The following is a 20137-nucleotide window of genomic DNA, read 5'->3' on the forward strand; positions in this document are numbered from 1 at the left end:
ACATCCTGAACTGCCATCACAGATGACAAAACAAAGCCGTCACGTGCTGTGACCAAGTCCCGTGAAGTGTAAATACTGCATTATAAAACAACGCTTAATATTTATAGCCGATTAAGCTGTACAGGCCCATATAGACCAATACACCTGAATAGTATAACAGATCCTATCCGTTTCATTTAGCTGCTGTTATAGAGGATGAATGCTCCCGACTGTTAAACCCTAAAAGTTACGACAAGTCCCGGATGGGCTGCTCACTCCCAGTGGCTCCAGCTTCAAATGGAATTTCGCGGCGTACAGTGTCTGTAGCAGAAAGCTCCTGGGCCAGGTCATTGAAGCGCGAGATGTAATCTATACTGTTTTCGTTCATCAGGCAGGCCAGATGTGAATCGACAACCTGTAAGCAGAAGCACGATGACGAGAAAGAGTTAAAGGACAACAAAATAAATACACTATGGGGCACTTTAAAAAAAGAACGCTACCCAAAAGAATATCGTATGCACCATATTCTGCTTGATAAATCTCTTTAACCCCATCACGACCTATGACGGGATAATCCCGTCATGAAGTCTAAAGGGGTTACACAGACTCTCGGCGGCTTTTAGCCACTGTGAGTCTGTTCCGTTTTGTAGAGCCGGTGACTGGCTTTACAGTAGAAGTGATTCTGGCGGCTTAGCTGCCGCCAGATCGCTTCTACGATCCGGTAACCGGGCTGCCCCCCCCCCCCCCCTGGCCCCCCCCCCTTGTTTCCTGGGCTCTCAGCCCCTCCTACGGGCCCAGGACCGTCTTGCCGGGTTTCAGTGGGAAGCTGGGGAGGAGAACATACGTTCGCTGATCCCCCTCCCCGTCATATGGGAGCGACGGGTATTGCATCATTTCTGGTCCCAAACGCCGTCAGTGCTGGACTCCTGAAGCTCAGCAATAAGCTATTGAAGTGCGATCTGCACTTCAATAGCTTATTTCAAGTGTAGAGGTGACACTGGGGTCTTTTGGACCCCCAGCATTACCTTAAAATGTACCTGCCACAACATAGGTGAAATGAAAAAAAGGCCTTGGTCCTTAAGGGGTTAACAAAACTCCTGTTAAGCACTGCTTCACTTAAAATCAAAGTTATGCCAAAATAGCAATTTGCACTTATGATCTATGTCCCCACTATGTGCCTCTGCAGGCCAATGAGTAACAAAAAAAAGGCCGTGAATTTCTTGGGATCTATACCTAAATGTGAAAAGACCTGGGACCCAGAGATTAGACACCTTCTACTGGCTGATTTCGCCCATCGTCTCTTAGAGCTTTAGGCGTTCTGCACCCGATGGACTGGCCAATACTCCTCACCAAATACCTTCCTAATACCTGCCCACTCTTGCTTGTCAGTAGTTGGCTATAGTTGGCTATAATAATTAAATAGCGTCTCTAAATGATTTAACACAAAAACGGGGAATATGAGTGGTTACTCTGAATGGTACATTGTTCTATCAGACCATTTGAGTCATGAGCCTCACCAAGCAACAAGGTATACAGATGGCATTATGGCATATCAATGCTGAAAGTAAAGACCCTAGATTATCAAGAAATCTTATAACATTCTTGAAATGAAATGATATCTGGTTATTCAAAAGTGAGACACCGTGCTTTAATCCTCTAGCTTCTCTTCCTCTTTTTTAAAGGACAGTAAATGATGACCATAAAATTATTATTTTCGCTCTGTGTCGCAATAAACATATTTTATGTTATTTTTGTAACACATTCCAATTTTTTTTAACATAATGAAACATTATTGCTGTTCCAATGGGGAAGACAACCCCCTATGTGAAAGTATATTTGGCATGACAGATATTCCTCATGGAGGCATCAGGGGGTCTATTCTGTTAGATCCCCAATGCCTCCTCTGCACTCTGCCCAAACAGAGACAGAGAGCCCCTGATCTGCTGTTTACACAGCCACATCCGGCCGGGATATGGCCGTCTGAACCCGGAAGTGGTCAGATTCATGTGTAGAGTCATACTGGTCTGTCTGACATTTATACTTTTGGTCATCAACTTAGAACATGTTTGCAATTAAGGACTTCTGACTCTACTCCGATTTTCTAATCTGCATACTTGTTTCACAGTAAAAGTCCAGCAACTTGCATTTTTAGGAGGTCAACAATGGCCGTCTCCATTATCCTCTTAAGGCAACAGGTTTATACAATAGCAGTTATAACACGATTAATGTTTTGTTTACATGTAAAATCACTTTTTATGCAAGTTTGAAGAGATGACACTTTCAAATGTACAAACCTCAACAACATCCGACAGAGAACGGGACACAAAGGAATCTCTAGAACTTCCATCTAGTAAACTGGGGCCCAGCAGAGATGTGCCACTGGCGTTTCCTGTGGCGGACGGAGCCATCTTCTTACTCTTGTCTGGAGAAATGAAGCTTGCTGCTCGAGCAGGGAAAGTGCCAGGGTAAGTATAAGAATGGTAACATATAGCGCTAAATGCAAATATGTGCTTGTACTCCATATATGCGCTTGTACTCACAGAATAAGCTGCTGAGCGAGGAGTCCGTGGAGTCATTGGGATACCACTGAGGGTCATGGCTGGGGGAGGCGATCCAGCTCTGTTGAGGACTGGAGGACGGGGAAGGAAGACTCTTCGAGTTCTCACCTAGCTTGGCCGGTGACAGGGGCACAGCTTCCCCTTGAAAAATAACGTCTGCATTAGAAACTTATAATAATTATGTTTTATTTTAGGTGTGCTACTTTCCTGACACAAAGCATGGAATTATGCAACTAGAACAGGGTAGCGCCGTGACTTTCAAATCTCCCACCCTGTTCTTGGACAATCAACATCTGCCTTTCCAAGGTGATTGGATTAAGGTATCTGAGCTACCTGCGGGGATATAAATGCTGGAATATGTTCCCGACATTCACTCTAACTGAAGAAGTGGCTTGGATAAGCTATGAAACGTCTTCAATGTTACAGAACAAGTCCAGGTAATTGTGACTAGCTATACCATGACCTGGATAAATGACTTTACTGCAAAGATCTATTCAAACACACTTTCTATTGCAACTAAGCTATACCATAACAAAACTATCCATAACTATTATTGCAGACCTGTGAACTCACCGTACTGTCCAGAGCTTATGGCTATCTCAATGATGGAATCACTGATGTGTGTTGCAGGTTCGCCGTGTGAAAGGACATCATCAGGAGGGCCAGGCAGGGAGATATCCAACAAAGCAGAGACATTTGGGGGTGACAGACAGGAGCTACTGGGCGTGCAATTGGATGGCTCTGGAGGGCCATTCTCTAGAGGACTCTGGGAAATGTGAGGTAAGGACAAGATGGATGATGGCTGAAAGAGACGTCACATAAAAAATGAAGGCTTTGACACAGATCACTGCGTTTAATACCAATTTTGTAAACTTTGCAACTAGCTTAATAGTATATTATGCCCTTTGCAATACATATGAAACACGTTAATGCATAGCGGAACTCTTGAGTACAGTTTAAAGGGAACCCGTCACAGATTTGGAAAAGAGCAAAAGTAACATCAGCGTCAAAATGAAGGCATTGCAAGGCCCCTGTATGTGCCTTTAGTTTTGTCCAAGTCATTCCTGGTGTGATCCTGGAGCTACTGAGCCCCCATTTTGGCATAATTGTCCTGCTATCCTGCCATCTATGCAGGGCTTGTATTTAAGTGCTCTCACTTTGCATGTTTTAAAGACAGATTAACATTAAAGGCTAAATCCATCAAAGAGCAGTATTTTAGGTCTAGGTAGCCATTTATGAGATCAATCAACTCACTTGTTTAATCCCAAAAATTAGTTTCAGGGGAACTTAAGATGGTTCCTTTCTGTAATTTGAATAGAAAAGAAGTTCCTTGCTGCACTCCTTAACAGGATTCCCATGCAGATATGCAGGTGAGTGCTCAAAGTTACTACGGTTGGCGCAGCCAGCATATAGATATTTGAAGAATGTCACCAGCACACCAATTTCTTTACAGCAAATGAATAGTCATTTATTGACATATGCCGTCTCTAGTTTTTCAAGCGCTTTCGGACTTCGCCTTCAACAGGTCCCGAAAGCGATTGCAGAATGGGAGACAGCATACGTCAATAATTGACTATTCATTCACTGTCAAGAAATTGGTGTGCTGGTGACATTCTTCAAATATCTATAAATTGAGGTGCAAAACTTTAAAAAAAAAATTCTTACAGTAAGTTACTTTGGGTCATTATAAAATGTCATGCTTTGTAATGAAATCTGTATTCCTGGCAAACAACAAAATACACTGCTGAAATAAATATATGTGGTCTTATGCACTAAATGATTTCTATGTCTACCCATCTAGTCCTGGGATTTGGAGAGTCCTGACAGACAGTGCAGCCAGCTTGGAGACCTGATTTTCTCTACTGCAGTTAAGCAGATTGGTCACCTCTCCATCCTTTGACAATGAAGAACTGGAAGCCCAATGATAAGCTCATGCCTTAACCCCCCTAATCAGCACATCCCTCATCGGGACATCTGCACGTAGCATTTCTGATGTGTCTTTAGTGCTGCCCCTCCCTCTCCTAATCTGGGCTGCTGTACAGCGGATTACAGATGGCAAGTACAAAAATCAATTTCTTAATTGAATTCATCATGAATACAAATCTGCATGAATCTGGGAAAGTAAAAGAGCCTTTTGCACACTTGCTATATAGCTGTGACAGGAGAGAAAATTCAATAAAAGAGCTTAAAAGGAGAACTATGGGGTCAGTGTTTTTCCCCATTAGTTCTCCTTAGGGTAACGGGAGGACACAAACTAGCGTCCTCCTGTTTCCCTAAGCTCAGTATACCGCGAGCTACAGCTCGCGGTATACTGAGACGCCGCAGCGGATCCCGACGTAGATGACGGGATCCGCCCAGCTGCATGAGTGACAGCTGGATCTGCCTATCTAGAGGCAGAGCCAGCTGTACCCGCCCCCTCCCCTGTCCGTTCCGCCAGTCAGCGCTGGCAGATCGGAGCGGGGAAGAGGGGAATCCAGCCCCTCTCCGTCACGGCAGAGAGCCGTGACAGGATCGAGAGGTGAGCGAACCTGGTATGTGTTCGCTCACCTCCCGATCTACTGAGCCGACCTGTGACAGTCTCATTGTCACAGGTCGGCTAGAACTATGAGGCGAGTGGAAATCACTCATCTCATAGTTCTCCTTTAAAACAAACTTCAATGCATAAGTACTGTTAGATTGGATATCAAAATGAGATAGAAAGGGGTCACTTTAAATGTCAGTTACTGCTATACAAGAAGGAGGAAATACCTGAAATGGCTGGGCTGATTCTTGTACTGGAGGTGTAGTAAGAGCAATGAAAGGAACCTGAGGGAAAAAAAACGCAATGCTATTTTAGTCATATAACAACAAAGCTCAAGAAAAATTTTGGCATGATTAAAATTGGGAAATAGAACGTAAAATGGGTTATGCTCACCTCAGGGCACACAGTCACTGCTGGTATAGGGTCCCCACTTGTACCCTCTACATTGTGGTCTGCCACCGTTCCAGTCAAACCCTCTGAGGGCAAAGGACCAATGCCTACTAAGCCATCGGTTTCGAGAACTGGTAATGAAGTGCCTGGGATAATTCCAGCACTTTTAGCAGCTAAGTCAATAGCACCTGAAAAGAGGGCAGAACATTATGTTTAATACAGGGCTAAACAATCTGAAATATAATTAACCTTGTACCAACATGCTGTGAGCTACAGTATCTATTTCTTAAAGTGTGGGCTGCATACCACCAGGGGTACATGGCAAGGCATGTGCAAAATAAATAAGAGATTAATATTGCCCAATGATGCAAATAAATGTGCTCAATGCCAAGCAGCTGTCAATTATCAGTACACACTCCATCTAATGGCTAGTCACCAGTGACAGCAAGAGGAACTGAAGAACATGCTAGAAGTGTCTGTTTTTATGTGCTCAAATGAACATTTTGGAGGGGCCGAGTATTCATGGCACTAGACACCCCAGGGAACAGACAGCTGATGCTATGAAGAGATTGAAGTGTATTTTTTTGCAGAGAAAGCTCAAATATACAACTTTTTAGTTAAAAAAAAAAGGAAATGTAACAGCCGCAAAGAAAAATCAATTTGTGTCCTGCAAAAACCCCACTACAAAACTGTGAACATTAGGATTACAGGGAGTACTGTAATATTATCAATATGGGCACATGGCCAACCACAATTTGGGAAACAATGACAGCGCAATATATACAGCATCCTGACTACATCTGACAGCGCAATATATACATCATCCAAAATACTCACTTGCTAGAGCACTGGTATTGCTAGTTGAGGCTGCCAACCCTTTGGGAACAATCGGCTGGGAGACAGCTTTACCAAGGGTGGAGTGGATTGGCCTGAAGGAGCCTCTTCCTGCAAGTAAAAATTACACATTACATGGACCAAACCAAAAGGCAAGAGACTAAACAAAATTTCATGTGCAATTATGTCTTATGGCAAAGCAACAGGTTCACATAATGCCCCCCAGACCAAAATGCACACACACTTTATATCATACATCTGATGAAGACACACTGCTTGGGTTACCTAGGCCTGCTTCAGTGTTTACAGGTCTCCGCTCTAATATACGTCAGCGTGTGTAGTCTGCAGAGTTATACAGATAAACTTGAACAGACCCTGAAGGCAGTCACAGAAACCAATGGATGTGATTGGCACCAAGGACAGATATTCCTACCAATGCCTTATGCATGTGCAAGCCACAAGCTAAATACAATGTCAGTGCAGAGGCCTTTCAACACTGGCATAGGCCTAGGCAGACCAAGCAGCCAACAGTGTTACCGCTTGGCAAAGGTTTACATTTTACTGCTAGCTGTCATGAGAAGTCAGGGGATTTGGATGGGGGAGACAGAGCAGTCTGCAATTATAGTTACACTTATCACCTAAATATAGCAGGAACACGTCTTAGCTATCTTCAAATCACAGCATACAATCTACACAATATATTTTCACACAGAAAGGGCAATGTCTAAAGAAATCCTAAAACGCACGACTTTTTAGCTGGTGACCTACTGTAACTAATATGAGCAATTGACTTGACCTTAAAATACAGTAGCTAACATCCCAGGAATGGATTTCATCTGAAACCGCAGTCTACTCAAAGACCAGGCAGCCACACATTTGTTTGTGAATTTATTAATAAGAGCACTTGCCGGGAAAGTAAGAATAACAATTATATCCTTTTGTCTTCTCTCCATTTTGGTGCCCACTCCCTCATCTTACATTTATAGGGTGTTTTTTCTCAAGCTGTTTCTGGATGTCACAGTTCAACCTTGACTGTCTCCTTTAGACACGGAAACCCATACCAGCCAATTGAGTCTCTGTCCATAATTGCTATTGTCTGGTCTGGATTTCTGTGTCCACTCTCCTAAACAGGAATAATTGTGCAAGACTTGCATGCATGTCTCCAAGTGGTTCATTTAGGGCCAATTCACACCAGCCGCTGCACTAAATGCACATTGTCTGATGTGAGTTGCCGGACACAGTGATGATGCACCAGGTACTTTTTATTTGGTCACATTTCATTCAGTTCTAGGGACACAGACAGGTGCAAAGCGGTTATTCCATGTCACATTCCGCTGCACTGAAAAAAAAAAAAAAAAAAAGGTACAACATGCCAGTGCATACCATCGGGTTCCCGTTGCAACGTGGTGGTGTGAACTGAGCTATTCCGTGACAAGGCAAATTTCCTTGTCTTGCATTGGAGCTGTACTGAAACAACGACCAGAGCAGCCCCAATGCATATGGTGTGAATTAGCCTAAACAAAGCAAATATTTGACAGAAGTCATCTGTATGTATGACCAAACTGCGGTCTAATATTCATGTCTGTCTTTAGATGTGCACAGTTTATCTTTGCGGAATGAGTTTGATTATGTTTCCAGGATAAGTATTACAGTCACCACTTGAAATTACCTGCTACTGTTGAATTTGAGAGGATTGAAAAGGAGCAGACATGCGGCAAGGAGCTGCCAGACGGCCGTGGGAGGAGTGTTCTCTGTGAAAGAAAAAGGTCAGAATGAATGTCTAGTGGTTAACGTCTGCACAGAGCTTTAGATAGACTGAGCGTTCACTGTAGCACCTGAAGAACTCATAGGATAATTTAGTGGCTTGACCAGAATATAGCAGTTACCATGACAACCTACTGATATTAGGTCTGAGTCAGTTAAGATCACAACAGCTGGTTCCTGTCTGGAGGTTGGTGTGATGGCAAAAGACATCCCCTGACATGACCCCACATTTAACAACATGGACTGTGTTAAAGGAGAACTATGGGGTTAAGGCTTTTCCCCATAGTTCTCCTTAGGGTAACGGGAGGACACAAACTAGCGTCCTCCCGTCACCCCCTGCTCAGTAAACCGCGAGCAGTAGCTCGTGGTATACTGAGACGCCGCAGTATACCGCAAGCTGCTGCTCGCGGTATACTGAGACGCCGCAGCTGAAGCGGATCCCGACAATTATGCATAAGACAGACACAGGGGATTGCAATGATGACCTCCTATGTTACCTTCATGGTTATCTCTGCCTTCATACCTCTTGCATCTCAGCATGTTTATAAATTAGAAAGGTAGACTGAAAAAATATTAAAGTAACTGGATCAACATCACAGTCAGCAATATAGAATTTTTCGAGGTACAGCAGCATCGGCTGGAAACCTGGTTAAAGGTGCCTTACTTCCTCGAGATTGGGGATTTGTGTTAAAAGTGTATGAAAATCCTAAATTAATTTTTTGTGTCTGCCAAAACTGTTAGACGTGTACACAGGGGAGACAGATTAGTCACCTGACTTTTTATTCTGCAGCACTTAAGCAGTACAGCCTGGTTACCGCTCCTCCCCTATGGGAAACAATGTGCTCATGCATATCATAAGTGTGAACAGGCACCTAATTATTAATAAGTGCATAACTAAGTTCATTTTTTTTTTTATAACTGCCTGTATTATCAGCTTTAGGGTCAGCCCTAGGCTTGTACTTACTTCAGAACTGCTTCTCTACCCATACAAGTCTATGGGAACGCAAATGCAGGTCAAACGCACCTGCAATACACTCTTATCACAGGAGCAGCTCAAGCTGATGTCAAAGCACCCTGCATTTGGCCTTGGAAGCCAGTTGACAAAGGGTCTTGGGTAGGCCAGCCTTTTTATAAATCTTGCCACAGCAGTACTGCATTTATTTGCTCTAGTCATTCACAAGAACAATCAGCTTTCCTCTATTTTATGATCAAAATGTCTCGATTTTATGAGCAAAGTGGAGCCCCAGTGCAGAATCTTACCTGGACAACTAAAGGTTTCCGAAGATGCCTGCTCCTCTGTTTCTTGGGCTTCGGCAAGAAGAAATCAGACTGAAGGGAGAAAAGACAGATTTGATTTGTGATCTTTGAAAGAAAAAACACAACTGCAATGTTAAGACAAAAAAATAAAAAAGCTGCAGACAGCCACAGAATTTCAGCCAATCAACAACAGGCTGTCACTCCAGACGTCTTCTTCCATTAACAACATTAACACTAAGGGCAATGTCACACTGGCAATCCTGTTGCTGGAAAACTGGCCAGAATCGTTTTGGAGGACACAGCAGGGAGGAAAAACACTCACCTGCTTACAAGTATTGCATTCTCGCCAACTAGCAGACCAAGGTGGCACTCTCTGTAGACCCAGACTTTGCCTGCAAGGTCGCCTGACGCCTTGATACTGAAGCCAGTGAGGGAGCGACATATACAAATCAGTTATGTGTATCCTCTGCATTTTCAAGCGATCTGGTCACTTGCAAATTCTCACTACCAACAGGAATCTTTGCGGAATGCAAAGTGATGTGATGTGGGAATAACCTTTGGGTTTCAAATTTTGCAGGAGTGAATGAAGCAAAGGTAAGTGATCAACAGTTCCATTAGTAGTATCTAGTGGGTTGTCCCTCTTTTTGCATTTCTGGGAGATTTTTCAGTCATACCTTCTTCCTTCACACTATCTGGAAACAGGCACAGTGAACAAGCCCCAAAACAATCTCAAATGTTCCCAAATACCCCACTCGCAAGGTCACCATGCTGTTTAGTTACAGCTACTATGGTAGAAAGTGTTGGGCACAGAGGCCTCGTTCACCCGCATTTGCTTTGCATTATTGAAGCTCCACAAACACTTTCAAAACCAATGCCTTACCTTTAACACAAAGAACGGTCTAGTACACACATACAATTCATGGTGTGTTTGCATTGATTTTAATATTTCTTGCAACATTTGGCAGGCATTGGCAACTTGCAAAGCTTGGCAAGTACAGCAATTCAAGCCAATAGCAGCATTCCGCAAACATGATCCAAATGCTCACAAGGTATTGCCTCAAGCGTTTCCTTGCAGACCAGACTACAAAAAGATGAAACTGTTTCACAAGTGGTTCTGAAAGCTTCAGGCAACACTGTATTGCCTTTTAAATGCATCGAAAATGTGTGAAAATGCTAAAATATAACTTGCTCTCCTCATTATTTCTACAAAAACGATCTTTAACAAGTATTCCTATCCAGATATTCAAGGCCCAGTGATTGGAAACAACCACCACAAAGTCACCGCATAAACAGAAGATTAGATCTTCTACATAACAAACCCTATAATTTCCCTTCCAAATCTCACCAAAGAAATCAAAGAATTTGGCCAAGTGTCATGGTACATAATAAACCAACAATAGTCAGAGGCTCTCCAACAAAGACACTAATGAATACGATCAAACCCATTTGAATGGACTAATTACTAGGGAACTTCTTAAATTTATCTGGAATAATGATTCTCCAAGACTCAGTAAAAATATTATACTCAGTAAAAATATTATTTGCCATCAAAAGATAAGAGATGAAATGGGGTTCCCAGAACATGGTACATTGCTGGGTCTGCCACCAACGTATTTTACCTATAAGAGGCTTAATCTCAGATCAAGTACACGTTGGGTGAAATGCATTAAAAAGGGATGGTCTCAGGCAGGGCTGCAGTACGCCATGGTCGTGTTTAATAAACTTGGATGAGATCGGAGATCGGACATCGGTGTGCAAATTTCTGCTTTTCTTTTGAGTTTATGAAGTGTGGTCAGGTCCTTTTAGGCCGCCACTTTGAGTTCCAGAGGCATGTGTCCTTACATTAGCTTGGAACAGTGATAATTCTCTGCATCTTAACCACAGGCTGCCAACAAACACAAAAGTGGTCGCAAATCCTTTTCAACTGAAATGCAGAATGATCTATAATAGATTGGTGCTTGGTAGTGTTGGAAAGTTGCTTGTCAATCCCCCCTTAGGGTGGGTTCACACCTAGGCGTATTGAATATGCGCGTTTGTCGCGCGTTTTTACCGCGATGCGCGGTAAAAAAAACACGTGCCAAACGCGCGTTTCCGAGGGCTACTTGGCTGTATCCCAATGGAAATGCGAGACCAAAACGCCCCAAAGAAGTACATGTACTTCTTCAGACGCGCTGAAATACGGAAAGGTGTGAACCATACCCATAGAAAACAATGGGATTTTCAAGTTTGTACGTTTTGTAGAGCGTTCATAGAGCGTTGAAAACGCAACAAAACGTAAAGGTGTGAACAGGGCCTTAAAGTACGTTTTTTTCCCCCTGTAAAAGGCACTCCACACATAAAATTTAAAAAATGTATATATTTGCATCCCTGTCACCTTCATATTTATTTGGTACTCACACTGATAGCATCCAATTGCTGGCGGCCTGTCACCTCAGTATCTTTGCTTGGGGAAGAGATCTTAGTGTGCCGACTGTTAGGGGGCAGCATGGTGGGAACAGCAAAAACTGCCCCATCGCTGCTGGTTGTTACAGACCCCAAGGGACCACCGAAGACAAGGGGACGAGATAAATTCCTGAAACCTGCAGGAAAAAGCATATATCAGCCATATATAATTGGTAAATGCACTCACACTTGATTGTACCACAATAAGATTACTTAGCCATTAGTAAAAGGCTAGGGGTGAAAGGAGGAAAGTGCCAAAAATGCTGCTTAAAGCCTAAAAACTAGTTTAATAAAAGTCACAATTAAAGTTAAGACATTTTTGGGGCTTAAGGGGCATAAATCCAGAGCCCACAAAGGTTTTTACTTGCTACCAAAAACTGTGTCTGGGCCAAGTCCTTTTGTTTTGTTCCACTGAAATCACCCTTTTGTATCACTCCATATTCATCACTTCAGTATATTTTTCTCTTCTACACCATTTGCCAGGACCTGATGAAAGAGAGCCCTCAGCGCCTCAAAGATTCACTAGCTTCAACTGAAGGTGACTTTACACACTAACAGCTCCTGGATTGGAAACAATCTAATACTTTGAGCAACTTAAAATTACGTTATGCAAAAGATAAAATATGACTTGCAGCAAACCAAGCAGCTCACAAAACTTTCATAATGGCCATACAAGATCAGATATGGTTTTATACATGCCCTGTCAAATTAATACAGTTTGCCAACAACTGAGCAGTGCAAGAGTCTACCTGACTGGATATAATTTAAACGGGCTGCATTTGTAGGTCCTTGCCTATTGGATTGTCTGATCTGCTAAATAAAATCAGAACCCAAATCAGACATTGTGGCCACCCTAACATCACATAGGCAAATTCGTTGAGCCTTTCACCCCATTTACTAATACAGAGTTGCATGAACAGCTTCAATTTGTGCAGTTTATAACTCAGACCTCATGCACACAAGCCACCTCCGTTTAAGCACAAGAAGTTATATGGTAACTTTAGGCTTCCCAGATCACTTTTTCAAAGGTTTAGCTGTTCCTGGGCTTAGTCGTGTTTACACAAAAGTTTAGGCATGTTTAGCTGCGTAAAACTGGGATAAATTGACCCAGGACACAAATGTCTAGTTTGGGTAAGCGCTTCTGGACTGATTGAACCAAGATGCTGCTGAACGCCTAGGTGTGCATTCAAATCATAGAAAAGCATTAATAAAGGAGCTTCAAACGCACCAGGACGCATGTATTGTCTTTGCCATGTGCATGGGGCCTTATATTACCAAGTATTCCCCTCACCTGAGGTATTAGAAGGCGGAGAGAACGTTGTGTGGATGTGTGCAGGCTGCGTCCTCAGACAGTCAGGGTTTCGAGACAGCAGGGTGATGACCTTACCAGGTGGAGTGAGGGTCTGTTCCTGAACTGGCTGCTTCATAAGGGAAGTGGCAACAGAGGTTGTTTCTGGTGTCTGCGAGGACTAAAAACAGGCAAAACATTTACTTAGAAAACATGCAACTTCCTTTGAATGTCAACTAAGAAGAATTCTTACAGTTCTCCCCCTCTTTGCATATTAATAGACTACTTCAATGTTTTCAAAATAGATTATTTAAAAGCTGACCTCCGGACATAGCTAAAACCTCCTTTTACTTACCAAAATCCTTGGTTACATGCTGCACACAGGTCCTCTATCTTCTTCCCTGCAGAAAAGGGCCCTTTCTACGTCACAAACTGGGGTGATAAAGACACCTTCTATTGGTTGTCCATCAGCTGGGTCATCCAAGGATCCTCTTCAGGAAAAGTAAACCAGTGGAATAGTCTACCATTACTTTACAGCACCAGGAACTCACTCAAATCTAAATGTGGGCAATACGATTCCCTATAAAGAACATTTACAAAAATACTTACCTCTCCCACTGCTTGCGTCATGAAACGTCGCTCTACTGAAGAGAACTTGCCACCTGAAGAACAGACGCTTCCGGTAGTGCTGATCACCTGGTCACCCACTGTGCTCTTTGATACCATTCAGCAACCAAATGTTTGTTTGGTGCCCAACACCTTTATGCCACAATCCAAATTCATTATAATAATGTTCCTTAGCACGATCCCTTGTGTCAAGGATATGTTCCTAAACATCCTTCCTTTGACGGGTACCTGCCAAGCTGGCTGCTAGCTGTCAGACCTGGCTGTCACTAACAGCTCTGATCCACACTAATGACTTGGAACCTAAAACAGAGTGGTCACCGGTCAACAGCAAACAAGATAAAGTCTTCACTGAGGAAACACAAACATAAAAAACTGTAGACCAGCCCAGTATAACCTCTTCTACTTCCAGCATGCCTCAGTTTGGCAGCAAAGCATTCCAGAAACTATGATCATAAACACAGAGGAGGTGGGACCTGTGTCTCTTAATGGACTCCAAGAAAAGGTTTTCAAGACATTACAAAAATCCTATTTTCTTTCTCTTCCATTGAGGCATAGGCTAAGTCTTTAATCTTCAGGATGTCCAAAAGAAGTCAACCGAGGGGTGGGCAATGCAGCAAAAAAAAAAACACCAACAGGCCCAAGAAAGCAACAGAGAACTGGGAACTACCTGAAGCTCAGAGAGTTGACTGAAGGACCTTGCACCCAAAGCTGACATCAGCTGAGGCCTCAGCATCCACCTGTGAGGATTTAGAGAATGTGTGAACAAAAGACTAGGGGGCAGCCTTGCAAATTTGAGAAAGTTGCTCGATGTTGAAAAGCCCAAGAAGCACTAACAGATCTAGTTGAGTGCACCTTGAAAGGAAAGGGCTGAACCAGATTGAGATCATATGCATGGATATTGGTCTGCCTGAGCCACCTAAAGATGGTGGAAAAAGAAGCAAGAGGAATTAGTCTTCCTGGAAAAAATGCAGTAGCTGAGAGATAGAGTGCCATAGCCCAAACCATACCCAGGCAATGGAGGAAAATTTCCTTTGGGTGAACTAGCACGAGGCAGAGGAATGGAAGAAACCAAAATATTGGGCAAGACCCGGCTGCAGGAAGGAGAGGATTTGTTCCAAGAAGAAACTCTAGGGCTGGAAACCCTAAGACTCACACCAAGTGAAGTATAGCTTTCACAACTGATGATAGACCTTGCATTATCTAGCCTTCCTAGCTTTTAACATTATAGCAGTAACAGATTAAGAAAAAAGGTGCTACCAAAAATAGGTTAGATTTTACACAGCAGAGCTGAAGAAAAAGGTGTCCATCTTCCTGGGATACTAGTAGAAAACTGAGGCATACTGGTAGTAAGGAGGGGTTATCCTGGGCTGGCCTGCAGTTCTTATGTTTGCCAGTGTCCAATCCTTCTGAAGTGGCAGTATAACCAGACGCTGAAAGTTTACCTCAGTTGCTGGGAAAGTCAACGGTGTCAGCGTGCAAAAGCCACCGAAGCCTGAAGATGGCAGTGTGTCCCTGTGTAATGCTGTAATTTGTCTGATACAATTAAAGCATTAAAACTAGGGATGCACCGATACCGGTTTTTCGGTATCGAGTACGAGTGCAGATATTTATATTTCAGTACTCGCCGATACCGGTACTTCTGGTAGCATAGAGCCGGCTTCCCGGGCAATTAGGGAGTCAGGCGGCATGTCATTACCCACCCCCCGGCTTCTTGATTGCCCGGGAAGCCGACTCCTTGCTGACTGGCCGGGAAGCAGGCTTCCCAGCCAATCGGCATCGAGGCCGGCCAAACAGATATGACAATATGGTGACACAACCTCCACCCTGCAGACACCTCATTCCCCTCACATCAATCCTCAGCAGCATTCATCACCGTACCACAGATATCCCTCGGCCAGCTGGGCAGACACCGCTCTCCAAGCTCTCCCGGATCTGCCCACATCTCCTGTGTGTACAGCGCCTACGTGATCAGCCCCAAGCCTGCTACTGCACATGCGCAGACTGCCCAGAGCTCTCATTCAGACATCAAGCAGGCAGGGCTGGCACTGTGCACACAGGAGACGTGGGCAGACCGGGAGAGCTTGGAAAGCGCTGTCTGCCCAGCTGGCCAAGGAACTGGTACGGTAATGACTGTTGCTGAGGATCTATGTGAGGGGAATGATTTGTCTGCAAGGTGGGGGTCGTGTCACCATATTATCATATTTGTTTGCCCGGCTAGTTGCCGATTGGTCAGGCAAACGGCGCGGAGCCAGCTTCCTGGCTCCATGTTTCCTCGCGGCACTGCCGGTCAGAGGAAATCTCTCGCTGACCGGAAGATCCAGTATCGGGAAAGGTATCTGAGCATTTGGTCGAGTACTCGCCCAAATACTAGTATCAGTGCATCCCTAATTAAAACAAAATTATATCTTATAGGCCCTTAAAAAACACATGTAAAAACACACATTAGGGGAGAACATTAATCAGAGTTAGGCCTCGAGCACATGGGCCTCCAGTGTTTAACACAGAATTGATCTGGGAAGTATAAACACATTTTTACTTCCCAGATCAATTTCTCTGGCATTTAAATCTATTTTGCGTTTACCTGCATTTAGCTGCAAAATAATACGCTTAATGGTCTCTGAACACACATTTCTTGTTACTGTAAAAGCAGCTAGAATGAAAGCACCTAGACACTGTTGAACGTCTAGGTGTGCGTTCAGCCATAAAATTATTTCATGCTTCCAGATGCATTTAACTTCGCTCTAAATAAGCTTTAAAAAAGCATTTCTTAAATCTGCACCTCTCTGTACAAAGCCCAAACACAGGACAAACTAAGAAAAAAAATCCATTACTTACAGTTTTAGGGTTCACTTCTGTAGCAATGAGTCTTAAAAGACAATTGAGAAGTCTCTGTTTGTGGCGTAGTGGGCATTCAGGATCATCAGAATTGTTGGGATCCATCCACTCATACTCAAGCTGTAACTTGCCCGGCTTTCCCAACATGAGGTAGACCTCGGCTAGTGTCAGGTTTTCTGAAGTGCGTTGGTTCCAGCCCTCCTGACGCAGCTGCTCAGTGAGCTGGTTAGAGTTGTCTTTGGGAGCTTTGGATGAACCACTCTGCTCCTTCACCTGAGAGTCCGTTCCTGAAGGTTGTGTAGTGCAATTCTCCGGCTGAGGGTTTGCAGTCTGAACATCAGCTTTTTCCTGGCTGGGAGAAGCTACCTGGCCAGAGATTTTGGGGTTTGTACTGGGAGATATGGGGGGGCTTATCACAGCATTTGCTGCTGAAGGGCTACCTTCTGGAACAATGAGGTCTTGGCAAGACTTCAGGTAACGGGGAAAAGGGTCACTTATCGACAGTTCATCCACAATTGGCAGCTCACAGCCAGGAGCTTCACTAGGTGTGTCTGGATTGGCTGATGTATCCATGTTTTCTGGAGGGGCTTCGTCAGGGGTCTTTGGACCATCTGCCACCCCTTCGCAAACCATGTTCTCTCCAGGTCCATTCTCTATTGTTGCAGTCCTGTCTGCTGTTGCATTGCTTGCCGTTTCCATTTTGTTTGCTTGTTTAGTGTCAATGCTACCACGTGGGCACTTCAGCTGCACCCGCACTGTCCCTTGTCCAGTCTGAATACCTAAAATCTGTGCAGGTGGCAGGAGAGCATCCTTGGAGCTTTGTTTGCACTTGCCAGACTCTTGCCAGTGGACGGTACAGTAAGCTTTAGAGTGGACCACCCTAGCCACACCTGGTAAAGGAGACAACTGTGCAGATTCAGGTGGAAAGAGGTACAAGTCCTCTTTGGAGTCCTCCACCTCTGCCAGCTGCGGATCCTCTAGGGATTTCCTCTGAGGAAGTTAGTAAAGGAAACTGACAATAAATGCAACTGACAGCCACTGGCAATCCATTTCCCAACAGGAAGATCTTAATCGTTATATCGATACCCAGGCAAATTTATTAAAAGTAAAACTTTGTAAGTAAATCCGTCAGAAACCTAGCAGATTCCTAGTAAGCACATGATAAAAGTTGAGCATATATGTTGAAACTAGCAGAAAAGCGAATAAAGGCAAAAAGCAATTCTTAAAAGATATCCAGTAAAAGTTCTGCTTAATCCCAGCGCCTCCATCTTCTTACCCACCCTCTCCACTGGTTTTAATTTGACTAGAGGACCCAATGACTAATAGGGAGGGTCTAAGGAGTGGGAGAATGTAGGTTACAGCAATTTCAGTTTCTCTGTTTTAACATGGAGCTTTCACTGAATGTAACCTTTGCTTAAGGTAGATCTAAACTAGGGATGCACCGAGTACCGATACCAAAAGTCCCATTAAGGATGCCAGGTGGCGTGTAATGACTGCCCGATTGGTCGGGAAGCCAGCTCCATGCTCCCTCATCAGGTGACGAGGGAGCGCGAAGCCGGCTTTCTGGCCAATCAGAAAGCCGGGGGGCATGTAATGACACGCTGCCCAGCTTTCTTATTGGCCGGGAAGCCGGCTCCAGTCTTCCTCGTCACAAGTGTTGAGGGGGCATGGAGCCGGCTTCCCGGCCAATCAGGAAGCCGGGCAGCGTGTAATGACTTGCTGCCCGGCTTCCTGATACCGGAAGCTCAAGTACCGGGCTAGGCGTCGGAGCATTTTGGCAAGCACTCGCCCAAATACTCGGCATTGGCACTGATACTAGTATCGGTATATCCCTAACCAAATCCCAATCAATAAAATCTCTTATAATCGTTAACATAGTTGTATAACTTCAAAATTATTTTCAATATTTTTAAATCTGCAGCTTTCATTGAAATAATACCTGGCAATCCTACCATTGGGGTCCTTGTTCAGGCACTTCCTGTCATAGGGCGACAAAACTGTCTCTTAAATCGCTTTTCTGCATTGTCGCCTTGTCATCTGGGCTTCTGATGGAGGCTACAAGTGGCCTTGCTGAAGCTCATTGCACAGACACGGTCCCCTTTTGTTACCATTAGGAAACCTACCCTGAGAAATGTTATGCGGTCACTCCTGGAGTGCATGCAGACCAGAAGTGGCTACAAAGAGGCTGCAGGAGTTCAGTAGCATTGAGATGCAACAAAGAATTAAAAAACTGAAAACTGTTCTTTCTAAAAGGGAATATGTGGCGAATGTTTATGATACTCAGTGCTTTAGAAAAACTAAATGTCATTTAGTTAGGGTTTAGATATACTTTAGTCATTTTTGTTATATTTTCAGTTTGAATTTCCCAGGTTTATGACAAGTTTACTTCAAATTAGAAGTAAATTAGACATATATTGCAGAAACTGAGGATGCTCTAACTTTCTGTAGCGAAGGGCATAACTCACAATGGGAAGGGAATGCCCTTCTATTCTTGCTTAGTGTTTATTCTTCTAGGAGTGTGTGCTTTTACCCCAGAGTTTTGCTCTGCTGTATGCTCCATTATTCAGAGAAATAGATTTCTATATGGTAGTCCAGGATCTTGTCAAGATTTAACAAACTACTAGTGGAGGGCCTGCTATACAGCATCATACACGTATGTATTTCTAGGGGTGAAATACTGATAGCTGTTCTTTAGAAATCAAAACAGAACACCAAGCAAATGAATAGGCCTGATGAATAAGATGTTGAAAGGATACAACGCGGACCTCCTGTAGTGCCCACTTCTGCTTCAGGAACTCTATGAGACTGGAGACTTTTCTGTGCAGCTCCACTATCATCCTGGTAATGGAAGGAGACAACAGTTAATCCAGGAGTACAAAGACACACTGAGACGAGATTTTTTTAAAGATGTATTATGAGCCTGGATATTAAAGTAGCAATGAAGACTTGGTGTTTTTTTTTACCTTAAAGTGATATTAAAGCCAATTTTTTTTTTCATTTCTCCTTTAAGGAGACCCTCCTTTGCCGGAGGCTGTTTTTTTTTAAAAAAGGACTTCTTTCCTCGTTTTCTAGTGTGTCCCCGCCATGCTCTTCCCCCCGCCCCCTGCACGGGTGGCCAGCACCCGTGCGCCCGCATCGGCTGTGTGAGTCCATAGACACACACAGCCCTGTGGCAGGCCACACCCCTTTCCTTCTTTGATTGATGGCAGAAGGAGCCTGTGGCTCCTATGCCATCAGTATCCTCCCCTGCAACCCGGAAGTTCGGGGGACGGAGGATCACTTCGGGACCGGCGGCGGGGACGAGCGCAGACTTAATACTACTTTAATGCATTCTTTGCATTGAAGTAAAAAACACCAAGTACCTTCTTATGACCCCCGTCCCCTACCACACTTACTGCAGCCACTTGTCTCCTCCACCGGAACCAGGAAGATACTCGGCATTCTTTGAACTTCTTGGTCCTGGGGGAAGGTACTGAGGGCAGAGGAGCCCTAGGCTGCTTCTGCCATCAGTCAAATTGTAAATGTGTGAGCGGGGGGGCGTGGCTTGCAGCTCGCTGTGTGTGTCTATGGATGCACACAGCTAGGTGTAGCCACAGGCAGGAGCCAGCACACACAGATGTCTCCTCAGTAGCCGGCTAGCTG

General features: G+C 44.1%; 1 protein-coding gene across 1 annotated transcript in view; it reads right to left on the bottom strand.

Moving 5' to 3' along the window:
- Window positions 1–226: 226 nt before the first annotated feature.
- CRAMP1 (cramped chromatin regulator homolog 1) overlaps window positions 227–20137 on the bottom strand; it is a 48255-nt gene continuing 28344 nt past the window's right edge. Inside the window, exons 8-20 of the mRNA XM_018552364.1 lie at window positions 19252–19333; window positions 16496–17485; window positions 13037–13214; window positions 11701–11882; window positions 9307–9375; window positions 7952–8033; window positions 6298–6393; window positions 5452–5636; window positions 5286–5342; window positions 3111–3339; window positions 2520–2678; window positions 2274–2419; window positions 227–394 (exon numbers count right to left, since the gene is read on the bottom strand). Of these exons, the coding sequence (XP_018407866.1) occupies window positions 227–394; window positions 2274–2419; window positions 2520–2678; window positions 3111–3339; window positions 5286–5342; window positions 5452–5636; window positions 6298–6393; window positions 7952–8033; window positions 9307–9375; window positions 11701–11882; window positions 13037–13214; window positions 16496–17485; window positions 19252–19333 (2623 nt within the window). The remainder of the gene's footprint in view (window positions 395–2273; window positions 2420–2519; window positions 2679–3110; window positions 3340–5285; window positions 5343–5451; window positions 5637–6297; window positions 6394–7951; window positions 8034–9306; window positions 9376–11700; window positions 11883–13036; window positions 13215–16495; window positions 17486–19251; window positions 19334–20137) is intronic.

The sequence above is a fragment of the Nanorana parkeri genome, unplaced genomic scaffold (assembly GCF_000935625.1).
Source record: "Nanorana parkeri isolate BGI_ZX_2015 unplaced genomic scaffold, ASM93562v1 scaffold85, whole genome shotgun sequence".
Lineage (NCBI taxonomy): Eukaryota > Metazoa > Chordata > Amphibia > Anura > Dicroglossidae > Nanorana > Nanorana parkeri.